We start from the raw sequence: 17974 nt of genomic DNA, 5'->3' as shown, positions 1-17974 counted from the left end.
AAAATTTGTACAAATTACTGAGTACTCAGGCTTAGGTGAGTGGTAGCTCTTAAATGATATTTTGAAAGGTACTAATGTAAACAGATTTAGGTGTTTTGTTACTGCAGCTTGACATTAAGATGATTTTTGTGCTAACCAAAATGCAGTGTATGATCATTCTAGAATTTGGCCCACAGTGCGCTTGCATGTTTTTCATAAAGTTCTTGTGTGGCCTTGGTCAAGTTGCTCAGTAATATTCCCCTTCCTCAGCTGTCCTCCCCATCCCCAAAGGGTGAGGAGAAGTAATTTAAATACTGAAAAACCTGTGACATATAGTAACTCTGTGTTAGTACACTGTGCCACATACACATAGGACTGTATTTTTTTCTATATAATTTAAGGTGTGAATTTAATCATAAACTATTAATAATGTAGCTACCTCAGGTAAGTTGTAACCACCATATCCACACCTCATAGCCTGGAAGAGACACTGCCATACTAGAAGGTGTGTGAGACTGAGACTATTTTTGTATTTCTAGTAATCATTAACTTTTAATTTCAACTTTGCCACTTACCCAGCTTTTTCAATAGAGAAAGTATTCTCCCTACATGGAATCATTTTGTCTTCTTTGCAGGAAGCTTTCTTTGGAAAAGACCTACTAGATACCAGTAGACAAAACAAGATGAGTCTAGATAATTTACCTGAAGAATCGCTTCCACTCTCATGTAAAACAAATCTGACCACCAATTTCCTGGATCCTTCATCTGACCCCCTTCTTAGCTCAACCTCCACTCCAGCTCAGGCAAAACTGGGACCTCAAGGTATACAAAGCTCAAGTTACTGCTAACTCGGTAGTTTGGGTTTGTTGTTGCAACTGGAGCTTTTCCACACTTTTCTCACAATGTTTATCTGATGTATTTTTCAACGTTCTGTGTATTAATTGTCCTTGTGAGGTGAAATTTCATTGATAATCAGTGTTATTGAGCTCCAGGGCTTCTGTTGTTTCAGAAAGAGCAGTGGATGGCACAACAATTGACACTTAATGCAAATCTGAAACTCCTTGATTGTAACATCCATGTCTATAAAATTCATGAAACTGAATTCTGTATAAGAGTGAGCATACACATCCATTGTAGGAGATGACAAAAATACTCTAATTAAAATATATATTTTAGTAGTGTAGTGGATATTAGTTGGATGAACATCATCCAACTTTTATTTCCTTTAATGTTTTAGATTATTTTAGGTTGCCAGTCTCCTCAGAATTTTTGGTTCACCATGTCCTTTCTGAACATGAGTGCCCTTTCCAGGTACAGTTTGTAGCCCCTAGGCAATCTTTTGCAAAACCTTATGGAAGTCACTGCTGAGAGTTTTGCAAATAGCCAGAGAGTTGTGAAGTGCTGCTGAAAGGGCAGCTTCTCACAAAGGAGCAATTAAAAGTGAAAACTTTACTGTCCCCTCCAAATTATTCTTTTTCTCTGTGTCTTGTAGTATGTGATGTAAGATAGAGAAGTCCGTATTTTTTTAAACACTGTCACTGTTACTTGTGTATATGAGTTAATTTGTGGCTTGTGTTTCAGCTCATCCTCACAAGTTTTTCTATCTAAAAATGTTTACACACATTGGTTTAGTTTCCTGTGTCCAGAGGGGCATTTGAAAAAAGGTTGCTTAATTGTGATGGTTACTCAGTGAAAATCTACTAAAGGAAAAGCAAAAGGCTTTATTGTAATTTCACATTGACTGTTACATGGTTGGAATTGTGAGTAATAGAGACTGCAAAAGTTAACTTCCCCTGAAAGGCAAACTGCTGCAAATGAAGTGTTTCAAGGTCTGTATTTCATTGGTTCCAACACTACAAGAAAAAATGCTCACGTGGACTCTTTTTCACTCCAGCATTCTCTTGAAGCCAGAGAAATACAGATTCAGAAGTCTTTGCTGGTCTGAACTGACAGCTGCAAGACTAAAGTCATTAATGTTGATGTATTAGAGTAGTCTAAGGTTTTAGAAATTAATGAAATCGATGTTAATTTACTGTTCTATATTTCCAAAGTTTGAAAGGAATTTTTAAAAAACCTGTTCTTTAAGAATAAGCAAAGTTGTAAAACTTCATAATTTCCTCTTCTTTTTATTTAGAAATAAATCATAACAAAATGGCTTATTAATACATAAATCACTAGCAAGGGTTTTAGTGGATAACCTACTGTCTTTCCCATTTTATATACAAGAGACTCAAAGGACAGCGCTTTCTGGCCATAGGAATGTTCTGAACTATTGTCTCTCAACTGCTCAGATTTCTGGCCAAAATTGTGTCCAGACGGAGCTGTTTGTTGTAGTTGGAGCACCAGTGGGTGAAGTCATCTGCCAGTATTGATCAGTTCCAGCGTAATTTTTCTTAACTCTTTCGCTGTGACTTTGTGGGAGGCAGTTGTTTCCGCACGTATGAGAGAGCCAGGTTAATTTTGAGTGCTGGTAAATCGTCTGACTGCTGAGCTAGCGACAGTCACATCTTCCCTTCTGGCTGATATTGCAGAGGAGCTGGAGGTGAAATCAGTGTCCAGGAGCACCTGTGATATTTTCATCCTTTCAGTACAGACCTGGCTTTGGAGCAGGACCAACATGAACTGCTTTATTCACTGCACTGGGAGCCTGTTAGGACTACACTGTTACCAAGTGTTATTTTCCTGCAGTGCTGTTGACTCCTGTGAGAGTCCTTGCTTACCTGAACAGGTCTTTTCCATAAGGAAGATGTTCTTCTCTTAGAGACTCCACTTGTTTAATCCCAGGGTTAAGGTTTAGATATACTTGTTTATCTTCCAAAGAGCTCTCGAGCATCTAAAGAGGAAGTTCTTCTATCTGCTTTGTTTTCCAACGTGTGCACAGTGTTGTGTTCCGTCTGCTGGTGAACTGACAGTGCGTTTCAGTGACACCTTCTGAGACTGTTTATTCTTCGAGCTTGATTAAGGGTAGCTGAAGCTTTTGCTAGACAAGATTGAAGTAGTGATGGGGATTGGCAGTGTCAGCCAGAAGAGGGTTTTTGGAGTCCTTTGCTATTAATTTCTGGTAACTGTGACTGAAGTGAGCTTTAGGCTCCCAGTCCTGACTTCTGTGTTGCAGTTTTTATTTTCAGTTACAAGACTCATCTTTCCTGTGGTTTTATAACATGTGGCACACTTTACAGTGTATTCTGCATGGGACCAACCCTTAAAATTATTTTCAAGGCAGTGCTAGAGCAGAGGGTGAAGGTTTGCTCACTGTGAACACAGAGCACCAGATCTCCAGGATCTCCCTGTCTGTTCGTGGGTAAAGTTGAAGGTGATGATTAGGATCTGTTGCATCCTGAGTGGTCTGAGGACTGTCTGCTTCTCTCCTGAGTTTCTTGACCTGGGTGTCTCTGATGAAAAAGAGGTCACTTGGCAAGGTGTGTTCTGTGAAGGCTCTGGCAGTGTGATCTTTCCTTTAGTTTCAAATAGCTTAAATTCAGTGTATTTTTTTCTAGGAATGCTGAAAAAGTCATCTGTTTGAGTAGGGTCTCCAGAGAATGCTAAAGAAATTCGTTCTAGACAAAAAAGAGAGGAGTCACCTGAGTCTGTGTGCAACTGATTCAAATGCTGCTGGGCTGTTCTATAACTATATATGTTATTGCATGATTAAACATCTTAGGGTGGCTGCAGCCTTGGAAGAAGGGTTTTTATTCTTTTAGAACTTCACAAATAAATAAAAGTGAATGCATGGGAGGAGTCAGGATCACAAGATAGCAGTAGAACTGTGCTCTCGTCGAGATCCAGCATTACAAGCAAATTATTGTCGTTTTTGTTTTGTGTTAGTTTTTATCTCCATTCTGAAAGATTCAAATTAATGAGCAGTATTGAGCTATTTGTTTGGGAGCAGATGTCAGCCAGCTATTGATTCTGATCTGAAGCAGCTGACTAAAGTGATTTAGTTGTTTCCAAGGTAATACTTAGCATATATTGGATTAAAACAAGGGAAAAAAAATGGAAGAAAAATGTAAAAATATGCTTTAGATTAGATGTGTTATATGAGACCTATTGATCATAGAGTTTAGCCCTCTGCTATCACTAACACTCAGCCTTTTTATAGACTTAACAAGCTCCATTTTGAAAGCAGGTAGCTTTTTTCCAACCTACTGGTCTCATCAGAAGGCCATTACAGAATCTGATTGCCTTAATAGAAGCCCTCTAATTTGAAGCCTGAATTTATTCATGGCCAGTTTGTAGCTATGGGTGGTAAACTCTTCAGTTATATCTTTCCACTTGAGCTCTTTCTAGCTACTTATTCAATATATTTATATTCAAATTAGAAGCTGAATTTTTAGGAGCTGTTCCCAAGCACCTTACTAAGAGCTGTGGAGAAAAACACCATAATATAAAATACTGCAGAAGGATTAAAGGCTGCTAGTACAGTCTCAGTACTTCCTTCATAAAGGCTTTTTTTCTCTCTGCTACTTACCTGCCTTCAGGTAGGAATTTTTGGAAAGTTAAAGAACCACTAAACTCAATCCTTTGCCTACCAGCCAGCTAAAGTCATTAACGTCACCTTGTGCTGCTTGGTGTTAGTTAGTTATTTGCATAATTAGACTAAATTGCCAGGAGGAAAACAAGTATCTAAAAAAAAAAAACCCAACAAAACCCCCAAAACAACAAAAAATCCAACAACAACAAAAAAACCCCAAAAAACCCCAACAACAAATGACCAAAATCCCAACTAGGTTCTGTTTAAAACCTCACATTTCATAGTACTTTTTATAAAGTGGAAGGTGTCCCTGCTGATGGCAGGGGGGTTGGAACTGGATGATCTTTAAGGTCCCTTCCAACCCAAACCATTCTATGATTCTATGAAAGTACACAAAATTACTATACCCACAAAGTGATATGATTTTGAGACACTTTTTAATACTTCTGATGTTAATGGGAGCTGTATTCTTTATGTGTGTGCAAACGGACTGGTCCGCACCGGTGCAATGATCCACCTATTGAGTGGCAAACATAAAACATGATTTGATTAGGGTGGTATAATCTTGATTGCATTTCAAAGAATAAAAATAGTAAAGTGAAGAAAAATAATTTTCATTTTGACTTGATTAATGATGGAAGGGAAAGGGGTTGTCTCTGAAAAACAGCAGAAGGAACTTCTAATTGTAAAATTTAGCAGCTTGGAAAGTAGCTTCATGATATAAGTAAATCCGTGGCACCAGGCATCTGAATTAAGCTAGAAGTACTTTCCTGGGGCAGTTGAGTCATAACAGTGGGAAAGGTACCCATATATGTGCAAAATTTATTTGTTCTTTAACTTTCTGGTCCTTTTTCAACTTGCCCATATTTGTTTTCCACATTGTATATTTTATGATTTGTATTAATGCCTTTTCTCTGTTTAATTATATGCTTATTTACTATCTCTTCCTGTTTCATTGGTCTGGCAATGATTGTTCATGTAGTCATGATAGTCTGCAGTTTTTCTGCAAAAATATTTTTCTCAACTTTTATTTATTTGTCAAACCATTTTCTTTAAATTTTGCACATCTGTAATAGTCCTAAAAAACTATTTAATAAAACCAGATGGGCCATGTGGAGTCATTTCTCCCTAATGAATTGGATGTCAAGAAGATAATCATATCCAGAATTTATTATTTAATATTAGATAATTTATTGCTAGAGCCAGGCTAGTTTTTCCTAGAAGACAAACAAACATGACTTTTTTTTTCAGGATTTCTTCTGATGTCTTAAAAATAGCATCTCCAATTTCCATTTGCTTACTACTGCTTCTTACTCTTACATTTTACTCCCCTATCACAGTGTGGTAACTGCTTGCTCTGTAGTCTTAAGAATGATAGTGGTGGTAAGAGAAGTAACCTGTCACTTTATTAGCTTTTATTTTGTATTTTTTTAAAATATTCCCTGTTGATTTCATGTGAGCTCTGTCCTTTATAAAACCTACTTGTTGACTTTTACATTCATGGGCCTTTGTGTCTTAGAGGTTGTAAGTTCTTACTAGATCTTGGGGTTTTTTCTTCCTTCCACATGAGTGGTTACATGATCACTTTTACTGTATTGGAGAAAATATTAAGCAACGTTAGCCTGTGAAGATGGCTACAGTGCCTTGCAGTACATAACACACTATAGAAGGCCCTTATAGCCTGGTAAATCTGTGTTTGAGTTTATAGCTCAAGCTATAGTACATCGCCACAGTCATGTATAAATACTGCAACTGGTTGATTTTATTTATTGCATCTTATCCAGGTAGCACCGACGATCCTTTAGCTGATCTTTCTGAGGTCTTAAATACTGATGATGATATTCTTGGAATACTTTCTGATGATTTGGTAAAGTCTGGAGATCATTCGGGTATGTACATTTATAAAGTCTCTGATATTTGGTTGCTTGTTTGGTTGGTTGTTTTTTTTCCTCTTTATTATAGATATATTTGTTGTATTGTATCTTTAGGTTAATGCTCTAGGTGATTTCAGATACAATTTCCATGCGTTAAGAATACCTTGGAGATTATTTTGTTGTCTTCTACAAAAAAAACCCCAAAACCCCAACTTTTTCAACATTTTGTTTTACTTGGCTCTTTGCTTCGCTGCTTAAGAGAGAATAAAATGTAGCTGCCGTTGTCTGTCATACCTGCATAGCTTTTTTCAGCATGCAGCTTTTTTCTTTACTTTTTTTTTGTTTTGTTTTTGTGTTATAATCATCCATTTTATCTGGTTTGGGTCCTGTAGGTCTTGATTTATGCACTTTCCAGGTTGAGAACTCACCCTCCCCATTTGGTAAGAAACTAAACAATGGATGATCCATGGTTAGAAGTAGTCATCTTTCCTAGTGGTTTTAGCTGAAAGAACTGCATGTGTAGCAACTAGTACTCCTTTACTGTGTCACTAATTCATGCTTTCATTTTCCACTCTTCCTGTGGTGTTTGAGTCTAACGTGACCTATAAACTCTGCACTCTGCATTTAAGAGTACTGCATAAAATTTTGCTTACAGCTTTTGAAAACCTTCCTGAGTTTTTGTGTTTCATGATACAAAGCCATGCATTTTCTTGCTGTCACTGTTAGTTTTAATATTACTTGTAGTAGTAGTAGTAGTGTGTAGTGTTTATCACAATGGTATCTTTTGTAAATTAAAAACATTTTAACAATATGAATATACTGAAGCATGAATAAAGCAGTCAGCATCAAATCTTACCACTGGATGATGATTCATCACTTTCTGCAAAACACAGGTTGACAATAAGTAGAGCAGCATGTTTCATTATTTGAAATTTGTTTTTATTTGGTATCTAATACAGAAATATATTTTTAATACTGAAGTGTGTAGTTCTGCTTTTCAAAAATCTTTCTAATTTGAGAGGCTTATTGACTTGTAAAGCATGTTAGGAAATTTATGTAGTGAGTTATGTTTTCTCAGTACCAACAAATCAGTGTCTGATGTAACTCAGTAGTTGTTTTTGAAACAAACTGCTATAATTTCTTTGATACTAACTACACTTAAACAGCACTTCAGTAGATCTTTAATGTAATATTATAAGAACATTTGGTTGAACCTTAAGGTACATGAGAATGAACTATATTTACTACTGGTGGGATTGTTTTTAAAATGTGAAAAATAGATACAGAGGAACCTATATACTGAAAACTATACACTCAAAAACATCCTGTACCTAAACTCAGTAGTCTGACTTGAACAAAAACTTGCCATTCTTGCAGTCACATTCTAGTCAATTAACATTCCTCAAACAGTACCATAAACTGGAGGTAAATAGTGGGTCGATTTGTTTACTTTTTCTAATGAATGTCTTATTTTACCTTACATTTCAAATCTTAGAAAGTCTTGGTTTACCTGATAGCTCTGGAAAAAAGAGGTTTATGCTCTTTATTCTGTACCAATAAATTTTACAATTTATACCTAACTTAATGTTTTTTCTTCCTTCAGCTGGATTGGATATTGGTCCCATCTCTGATGATCCTTCTTCTCTGCCTCAGCCGAATGTCAACCAGAGTTCACGGCCATTGAGTGAAGAACAGTTGGATGGAATCTTGAGTCCAGAACTAGACAAAATGTTCACAGATGGTAATTTTTTTGTCCTTGGTCTTCTAGAAAACTTAAGTAGAAATCTTCTCTTTTTTTTTTTTTTCCCTCAAATTATTATCTATGTATTGTAACATACCTATTTGAACTTGGTTGCGGAACAAATTGTTTTGCATCTTTTGATGTTTACTTATTCTGTGTTGTCTTTCCTTTGTCCAGGTGCTATCCTTGGCAAATTGTACAAAATCCCAGGTACGTGCTTTAATCTTTATTGTCTTTTATAAAATGTAGTTTGTAAACAATGCCAGCCAACTCACGCACAGTGTTTTTGCAGAGCTAGGAGGAAAGGATGTTGAAGATTTGTTCACAGCTGTACTAAGTCCAGCAACCACACAGCCAGCTCCTTTGCCACAGCCTCCACCTCCACCTCAACTTATGTCTTTGCACAGTCAAGGTATGTTCCTTTGTTACTTTTAAAAAGAGCAGCCCGGTCAGGAGAGTTGTGCATCGTTTAAACACTGATGTGAAAGTAGGACACCTCTTAACTTTCTTCTGTTGTTAATTTGTGGAATCTGCCTTTGTTAGTTTATAAAATATTGCTCTAAAACTATTATGAAGGGGGTATGTGATTAACATGCACAGAAATATTGCTAATAGAAAGGGACAGTGATCTTAGATTTTTCTGACATATTGGAGCTTTTAGTTTTAGCTGACACTTTCATATTTTTACAATTTGTCTGTGATAAAGAATGTGTTCTCTTCTGACTTTACTCTTTAATTGGTTTTGAGTACCTGCTTAATGGTAAGGAAAGAGTCTGTATAAAAGTGATTTACTGAGTCTTAATTTCCTTTAAGAATTCAGTTTAACATGTTAACTAGTCCTATCCAAATACTAGAGAGAGCACTAAGTAATCTTGAAATGTATCTGGGAGATGGTAATTTATTTTCTTTGTTGCTGCTAAAATTACCATGAGTTACTACAGCATATTCTTGCTCTTATACTGAAAGCAGGGGGCACTCTGATTTTTATTTATTTATTTATTTATTTATTTATTTTACCCATAGAGTTTGGTTTTTTTTTTCCTCTTTTTTAGCAGTATATATGAGCATAATTAAATGCACTTTTTTCTCATCAGACATCACCTCTAGTGGATTTTCCCTGAGCTCGTGAAAAGCATGCCTGTTCTGTTATACTGGTACCACAAAAAGTAGTATGCAAATTGCTTTCACCAGTGAATTAATCATAAGAAGAAAAATTATTGGTTTCCTAGTGGGATGAATTTCGATAAAAAGGAAAGACTTCAAAATGTCCTAGAAAGGAGAGAGTTTAAAGCAAATAATGAGGTGATTTAAAGCAAAGGATAATATAGATATCATTGCCTGTTTCCCAGTTACTTGAGCACTTGGAGATAACTTCAGCATTTGAGCTCTGTCAGATTTTTTAACTTCTCCCTGTGGGAACTGCCACAATTACAAAATTTTAGATTTATAATTTGGTTCAGTTACTGTGTAATGATCCACACGTTTCTGTGAGATAAATGCTTCAGTAACAGGGAAGCTTGCATCAGGTTTCAGCAATTTGAAATAAAATGAATGCTCTCCTAAAAACATGTGATCCTACAGTGCAAACCAGAGGCCTGACTCTCCATCCTGTTTGTTTGTTTGCCAGGTCTTCACTGTTACCACATGCTCTCTATTTAGCAGCTATAATAAAGCACCTTCTCTTAAATTTTGAGTTACTTTCATCCAAACTCTGCTTCCTGCATAGTGTATGTAACCTATAGATCATAAGACAGTTTCCTAAAGTGTGAGAGAACCATACAGTGTCACCCTACAGATGTAGCTACTGCCTATGCTACTTCTATGCTTTTAAGAAAATACTGGGACAACAGTTATAATCACTCTTAAGTGACAGGGATTCAAAGGCCAGGGTTAATTCTATGTAGGAACATCTGCAAAGACCATCTGCTGGAAGGAATCTGCCTGTGCCACATTTGCCTAATATTGTAATCAAATAAATAAAATTTTCTGTCTTTGTACTGCTAGGCTGGACATTTAATTAGAAAATGCTGATGCTCATTTGACTAGATGTATCTGTTTCATTGGTTACAAATTAGGGAGTTAGAAGATAATGAGGCTTACTATGGTACACTGCTCAGAAGTCTCAGAAGAGGCGATGTTTAATTCAGGTGGTTAATGATAATGCTGCAAGGACTGAAAACAATCTTCTCTGTACTGGCTGCTTGGATCTGGATATAACAAATATAACAGACCATTAGCCTTTCAGAATATACCTCAATATAAAGTGCAGCACCATAGCATGGGCTGCTGCAAAAGTTTTGGAAATCCATTTTAAAAAACCTGATTTTTCAGACAAGAAAAAAAATCTGTGCAAGGATGTGATACAGTAGAAAAGAATCCCTTAAGTTTGTAGGGAAGCAATATAAGATATTTTCCAAAAAATGTAAGGTCAGTATTATAAAATTTTAAAGCAATTAGTTTTTCATTAGATGAGATGTCATTTTTTTCATTGAAAACTTCCACCTCTACCTTTAAAATAGTCACCCTTTAAAACAGTAATTTAAACAACTTCTTTCCAGGAGAGAATGCGTTTCCAAGAGTGCCCCTTATGAATGGACTGATTGGCCCTAACCCTCATCTCCCTCATACAGCTCTGACTGCTGGAGGTGGACTGGGCACTTTCTCTCCCATTACACAGCAACCATATACTGATACCAGGTAAGTCAAGATGGGAAATTAAAAATATCTATTGTTTAGCATTTGCCACTTGGGGGATGTTGTTGTTTTCGATACTGTGATATTAGTATTTAACTACTTGGTCACTACAAAAACTTCTGCATTCTTACAGCCTGTTCACTACTGAAATTGCAAATGGAATTAAGTACTTTATTAATTGTTTTTTTATTTTATTTTGAGAGCAATCTATCTATAAAATAAAACAAAACCCTTTTCTGATTTGTCAGGGATAAGAATCCAGCATTCAATCCAATGGTAAGTGATCCGAACAGCTCGTGGGCACCTGCTGCTCCACCTTTGGAAGGTGAAGGTGATACAATGTCCAATGCTCAAAGAAGCACTCTTAAGTGGGAAAAAGAAGAAGCTTTGGGTGAAATGGCAACAGTAGCACCTGTTCTCTATACAAATATCAACTTCCCTAACCTAAAGGAAGAATTCCCAGGTGAGTGATTTACTGAATAGAGTCAAATATTTTGTAGCAATCCATGGATCTTTATTTGAAAGAATGTAAAATAGACTTATCAAAGCCTTGCATATTTTTGGTTGCAGACTGGGCTACAAGAGTGAAGCAGATTGCTAAACTGTGGAGGAAAGCAAGCTCACAGGAGAGGGCTCCATATGTGGTAAGAACAACTACCACCTGCATCTGCAGACTTGCAGCAAACATGTTTCATTTATAAAGTTTCTTTTTTTTAATAAGTGACATTCTGGGGTTAGTGAAAGTTCACTTACTTCAAGAAAGCCCTTGTGATTTAACTTCTAACTCTGAATACTTCTACCTATTTTCTTTGCTTTTCAGTGTTTAAATAAACTATATTGTGCAATCCAGCTGAGATGAGAACATTTGTGGTTCCCACTGCCTCTTTCCTACATTTGATTCATGCCTCAAGTTTTATTTGCTCTCTCTTTCTGCACAGGATCTCAGCAGTTTCTTCAGAAGGATAGTAACAACTCATTATGGGACATTCCTCACTTTCATCTTCCCCTCTCACTAGTCTTTTCTTCTTCGCTCCATTAGAGTTTCTGAAGTGGTTGAACTAACCATTCCAGAGGTGTCAGTGCTCACATCCCTACTTCCCTCATTTTCTTCTGCTCCTGTGTTCTTCCTTACTGTTCCCCTTCACTACGTACTCTCCTCTGTTGCTTTGCAGTGGAAACTTTTGCCATCTTTCATGTTGTGGGGAGCATGAAGGACTCCATTTTTCTCTCCAAAAACATCCACCTTCTTCTCATTTGAGTCAAGTGAACACACGTATTTGTAGGAGCTGTCTGGAGTTACGTGGTCATTGATTCCATTCTATAAGAACTTCTGCCATTCAAAGGATGACCCTTATGCTTTGTTGAAACTTCTTGTTGAAGCCCGTCCACATCCAAATCTCAGATCCTATATTATTCTTTTTGACCTTCCCAGCCATTGTTAACAAATGTACTTTTCTTTAATTTCCTGTCATATCTCCGTTCTCTCCTGGTTCTCAGCTTTTCTTTGTTTCCCCACAACAGCAGTTGGATGATCATTCTCAGGTTGTAGATGTCTCTGGATTTTGCAGGGTTACATTTTCAGTCTCTTAGCCTCCCTCACCTGCACTTTTTTAATATAATCCCATTACTAAGCAAATTTGATTCCCATGCATGTTGCATTTAGCAGTACCTGCATCATCTCCTCCTGTCCAAATTTAAAAATCCACTTATCTCTTTGACAACTTTTAGAGGATAAATCATTACCCTGAACTCAAAGTGGGAATTGGAGTTCTTGATCTTTCTGAACCCCTTTCCATTTAAAAGAGTAATTTTCTATCATCTTTTTTGTATCACTGAGACATCATCATTATTCTGCTTTTTATTCAGACCTGTAAATTCAGCACATGTGGACCTCCATGTCACCTTGTCCATCTTATGCTTAATCTTGGAGGTTTCTTCTGTGTAGTATTTATAAGATACTATCCACTTACTGGGTGGATTTTTATCCAGGCATTTATCACTTCACAGTTATTTCTGTTATTGATTTTTTTTTTCTTTTTCATTGCTCTTAACAAATGCAGTCTTATTCTCCTGATAGATATCAAGAAAGCAGCTGCAAAAATCATTTTCTTCATGTTCAGGAGGGGTGTGCCTGGAAGTGCACACACATGCACACACGAGTATTTGCATAGCAAGAGGCAGTTACTTTCTCACCCGAGTTACAGTCCGTGCACACTCGCTGTTCAGCTGTTGCTAGTGTTTCTGGCATTGTGTGTGCAAGAAGCTGCAGTGATACCTCTCCTGAGGGACTTTCAGTCTGTGGAGATGAGTAAAGACTATCTTAGAAACAAAATTCAGAAGAGTATTAGTTAAATTTTCACTTTTTACTTTCCTTATTATGCACAATCCCATTACTTACAGGGGAAAATGTCACAAATTTTTCTGCTGCTGTGACAATGCTGCTCTCATCCATGTCAGTGTTCCATTGTTGGAGGGGAAGGATTAAAACCTTTTCTGCTAGGCAACCCCTACTTGACAACTGCAAATAAAGTTATGAAAAAGAAGATGTGAGGGTTTGATTCAGAAAAGGAATCACATTCTAGACTGGTGGTAAACCAGACTCTTTGAAGCTTCCATTAGATACTTTAAAGTGTCAGTATGGCTGTAAAATGCCTCATTGAAGAGGAATTGCTCTTCTTCCATCCAATTTTTCCTTATCCATAAGCCCATATCCTATGTTTATACTGCTAAGTTAACACAGACTGAGATCTATAGAGACTATTTAATGGAGTAGACTGTATTTTTCTTGTCATTGAAGTTCTCCACATTAGTGGCCTTTATTGATCCAAACATCATCTGCTGTGCTCATGTCTTCAGATTGCAGACCAGACCAATATGTGATTTGAAAGGTAAACTAGTAGGATTCATGCTTTCTTAGCACAGCACAATACCTGAACAGACACTCCAAATGTATAGAAAACCTCTGCTGCTAATAACTTAGTTCCTTCCACGTATGTCAAATGCAGAATTTCTATAGAGATGAAGTACTTTCAGTTTGGAATTCCTTTTAAAGTCATATATAACTCAGTTTTCACAAGCATGTGTGTGATTAAAACAGCCTGTAGAAATAATTTAGTGGTAGATTTTGTAGGAATAACAGATGCAGTGTTCTTATTTAGCAGAAGAAAACAAGGCTAACTACATCTTTTTTTCTTTTTTTTTTTTAATCTTTTCCCAGCAAAAAGCCAGAGATAATAGAGCTGCTTTGCGCATCAATAAAGTACAGATGTCAAATGACTCCATGAAAAGGCAGCAGCAACAGGATAGCATTGATCCTGGCTCCCGCATTGACTCCGACCTCTTTAAAGATCCATTAAAACAGAGGGAATCAGAACACGATCAGGAATGGAAATTCAGACAGGTGCGTTGCATTTAGGGTATTTTGTTATTTTTCTTCCAGCTTTTTATTGCATTGTTGGAATCTGTTGTAATAAAATCAATTTTAATCTTTCTTTGTAGAAGAGCATAAAGTCAGCCATTCTGCGTAGGAAGAAAATAGATGCTATCAGAAGAGAAGCTGCTCATAAATGTTAGAAAACTTCATTTTAAAACTTTGACTCTTAAATCCCACATATTATGGAAATAGGTTATTCTTTCTCTGTGCAGAAAGGCTGGCTAGTGCAGTAGTTTGTTTTTATATACCCTGTATTGCAGTAACCTTGTCCTGCAGACTACTGCTTCAAATTGGGCTGGTTGTCTCTTGGAGCCCATTTGCCTCACATCAGTGCTGTGTCTGTCAGTAACCTTTCGTCTTCAAAGTATAAGGTTGGAAAGCAGTGCTGCTCTTTAAGCAACCTGGGAAATGTTTCTTCCCAGGCAGTCAAGGTGCATGTCAAGGTAATTGAACTTTACAGATAGCTAGAGCCTCTGTTTCCCATTGCATTTAAATTTTGCAATTTACAATTATTTATAATTCATCTTTGATGTTTCCTAGAGTTTTAATTATAGATTCAGTCATCAGAAAGATTTTATATACCCTGGACTTAAAAGTGTAACCTTTTTCCTCATAATTTTAAAACAGCAAATGCGGCAAAAAAGTAAGCAGCAAGCCAAAATAGAAGCCACACAGAAGCTTGAGCAAGTGAAAAATGAGCAGCAGCAACAGCAGCAGCAGCAGCAGCAACAGCAGCAGCAGTTTGGTTCACAACAGCTTCTGAACCAGTCTGGCTCAGACACACCTAGCAGTGGGATCCAGAGCCCCTTAACACCACAGACTGGCAATGGAAGTATGTCTCCTGCACAACAGACATTCCATAAGGATCTATTTACAAAGCAGCAGCTACCTGCTACGCCTACATCAGCATCCTCAGACGATGTGTTCCTAAAACCACAAGCCCCACCCCCTACTCCAACCCGAATCCCAGTACATGATTCACTGTCTCAGTCTCAGACTCCTCAGACATCATCGCAGCAGATGTTTTCTCCAGGTTCCACAAACACAAGACCTCCTTCTCCAATGGATCCATATGCTAAAATGGTGGGAACACCTAGACCAGCACCCATTAACCAAAACTTTGTTAGAAGAAGTAGCATTGCACCATTAGATACCTGTGCACCACAGTCATCTGTATCTAGGCCCATTCAGGTGACTGAACCATCAGGAAGCAGGCCTTCGCCAGTCAGGGATTCATGTTCTTCATCTCCAGGTAGCAGTGATCCCTATGCAAAGCCACCAGACACACCCAGGCCTGTCATGGCATCAGAGCAGTTCTCCAAACCATTGGGGGTCCCAAGATCACCCGTAGTTATGGAACAGTCAGGGAAGGTTCCTTTAACAGCTGGAAGCAGTGATCCGTTTACTAAGCCAGCACCTAGAACGGATACATTTCAGAGACAGAGAGTAGCTTCTGCTGATGCATATGCACGGCCACCATTGACTCCTACTCCTGCTCCTGTTGATGGCAGCCCTGGACCTTTTAAAACTCCAATGCGCCCACCTCAGTCCCCGCAAGATCCTTATGCATCAATGCCAGGTACACCAAGGCGCGTTGCTGTCGATCCCTATGACAGGCCTGCTTTGACACCAAGGCCTGTGGATAACTTTTCCCACAATCAACCTAATGATCCGTACAGCCAGCCTCCACTTACTCCCCATCCTGCAATAAAGGAGCCTTTTGCCCATCCACCCCGGATAGTGCGACAACAGAGTGATTCTTTCCCTCAGTCTGGACCCATTTCAAGGCCAGCTTCTCAGGACCCTTATTCCCAGCCTCCAGGTACTCCTCGGCCAGTTGCTGATCCTTATGCCCAACCTCCAGGAACTCCTCGGCCCACCACAGTTGATCCATATATGCAGCAACCACCAACGCCAAGACCTGCTCAACCAACGGACTTATTTGCTCAGTCGCCAGCAAATCAGAGACATTCTGATCCATATGCCCAACCTCCTGGAACACCAAGGCCAGTTCTCAGTGATCCTTATTCTCAACAACCAGCAACTCCAAGGCCAGGGATTCCAGAGAGTTTTAACAGACCTGCAGTGACAAGACCAGGACTAATACCAAGCAGAGATCCTTTCCTGCAGACACCACAGAACAGGTTGCAGGGCACTTTTGTCAGGCCATCAGATCCATGTTCTCAAACTCCCAGACCTGCAGGACCCGCAATAACAGATTCATTTAGCCATGGTTCAGCTGCTCCAGCACGTGACCCATATGATCAACCACCAATGACTCCAAGACCTCAGCCAGAATCCTTTGGAACTGGTCAGCTAGCCCATGACACTACTGAACAACCACGGCCTGGATCTGAGGGCAACTTCAATGCATCTGCAAATTCTCCAATGACTTCTCAAGGACAACAGTTTCCCAAAGTTTCACAAGTTCCTGGCCCAGCACCCACTACAGGAGTAACAGACACACAGAATACCATGAATATGTCTCAAGCGGATACTGAGAAGTTAAGACAGGTGAGAATAATGTTTAATACTGAGGGTATTAAAACTTTCTGAGTAAAAGAATTTCCCCCATTCTTGTTAATATTTGAAGTTTCTTGCCATTAAACATAGCTGTATAACAGAGAATTATCTTCATTCACTTAGCATGTTAATTTGGCCCTTGTGGATAGAACAATATATAGAAACATCAGTAGTTTTTAAGGAGTTTGGACAAGATTCAAAAAGGAAGCAAAGGCCATCTTTGAAGCCATTGAAGATGTAGATGACTAGTCTGTAATAGCTCTTTTATCTACAGTGTGAGAAAAAAAAACACATTGAAAGGACAGTGAATTCTGTCCTGTTATAGATGAGATGCAGAACTGATTGTCAGTGATTTATTCATTGACTGAAGAAGGGAGTAGAGGCAAAGATCTCAGACTAGAGATACAACTTTTCAGTTGGCTGACATGTTGAGGTGAATCCTACCATTGGTCACTGCTCTTCTGGAGGCACAGTCATTCCAGGTTTTTGTCAGTGAATGTTTGGCAAACATCTCTGTCTAGACATAGAATTATATTCAACTTGTGGTAAGCTTCTCAGTCTTTTGTTTTGAAGGAGTGATGGGAAGTTGATTTGGCAGAAAAAATTGTAGTATTTTGTCATACAGAGTCAGAGTAAATTCTCCTGCTTTGGTGTAATCCTCGTGCTGAATTTTCTTCAGTGGACCTCTAGTCACCTTTCTTGTTCAGAATGCACTTTTTCATGTGATGAGAGGGTCTGCATTATTGGAATAGAAGGAGGAAAAGACAGTTGCTTATATGTTAATTGGTAAAATGAGTTCACACTCTACACTTTAACAAGAGATCTGGAGATCAAGTTGCTTTACCAGCATCATGCACCATTTGATCCCTCTTCTAATTTCTGAGGTGATTATGGTAGTTTATAATATTTCTCTGTAGCGGTTGAAGAATTTCTTTCCTCCAAAAGGCTTAACCTAGTGGAGTGTAACACTTCAAAATATGTCAATTGCAGTGTCAAGCCCAATGGTTTTGTTTTTTGTTTTGTTTTGTTTTTTTAAACAGCGACAGAAATTACGTGAAATTATTCTACAGCAACAGCAGCAGAAGAAGAATGCGGTTCGTCAGGAAAAAGCCTTGCAGGATGCAGCAGCTCCTACCCATGCAACTCCTCTTCAGCATTGGCAGCCAGACAATTTAAATCAAATTTTTAACCGCCCTCCTCCTCCGTATCCGGGGAATATTAGGTCGTCTGTTGTCCCTCCAGGTGGGCCAAGGTTCACC

The 17974-nt window shown here is 38.2% G+C and overlaps 1 protein-coding gene across 1 annotated transcript in view; it reads left to right on the top strand.

Moving 5' to 3' along the window:
- Positions 1-17974, top strand: part of LOC104524952 (histone-lysine N-methyltransferase 2C-like) — a gene marked incomplete at its 3' end in the record, with an annotated part of 92899 nt that overhangs the window by 72146 nt on the left and 2779 nt on the right. Inside the window, 12 exon segments of the mRNA XM_010167981.1 lie at positions 615-801; positions 6235-6339; positions 6717-6764; positions 7928-8065; positions 8243-8275; positions 8358-8477; positions 10624-10762; positions 11008-11222; positions 11330-11403; positions 13977-14159; positions 14820-16706; positions 17756-17974. The exon segment at positions 17756-17974 is cut by the window's right edge and continues 107 nt beyond it. Coding sequence (XP_010166283.1) covers positions 615-801; positions 6235-6339; positions 6717-6764; positions 7928-8065; positions 8243-8275; positions 8358-8477; positions 10624-10762; positions 11008-11222; positions 11330-11403; positions 13977-14159; positions 14820-16706; positions 17756-17974 — 3348 coding nt within the window.

Source organism: Antrostomus carolinensis, unplaced genomic scaffold (genome assembly GCF_000700745.2).
Source record: "Antrostomus carolinensis isolate BGI_N321 unplaced genomic scaffold, ASM70074v2 scaffold1635, whole genome shotgun sequence".
In the NCBI taxonomy this organism is placed as follows: Eukaryota; Metazoa; Chordata; class Aves; order Caprimulgiformes; family Caprimulgidae; genus Antrostomus; species Antrostomus carolinensis.
The sequence above is the reverse complement of the archived record's forward strand: the minus strand, read 5'-3'. Positions and strand labels throughout refer to the sequence as shown.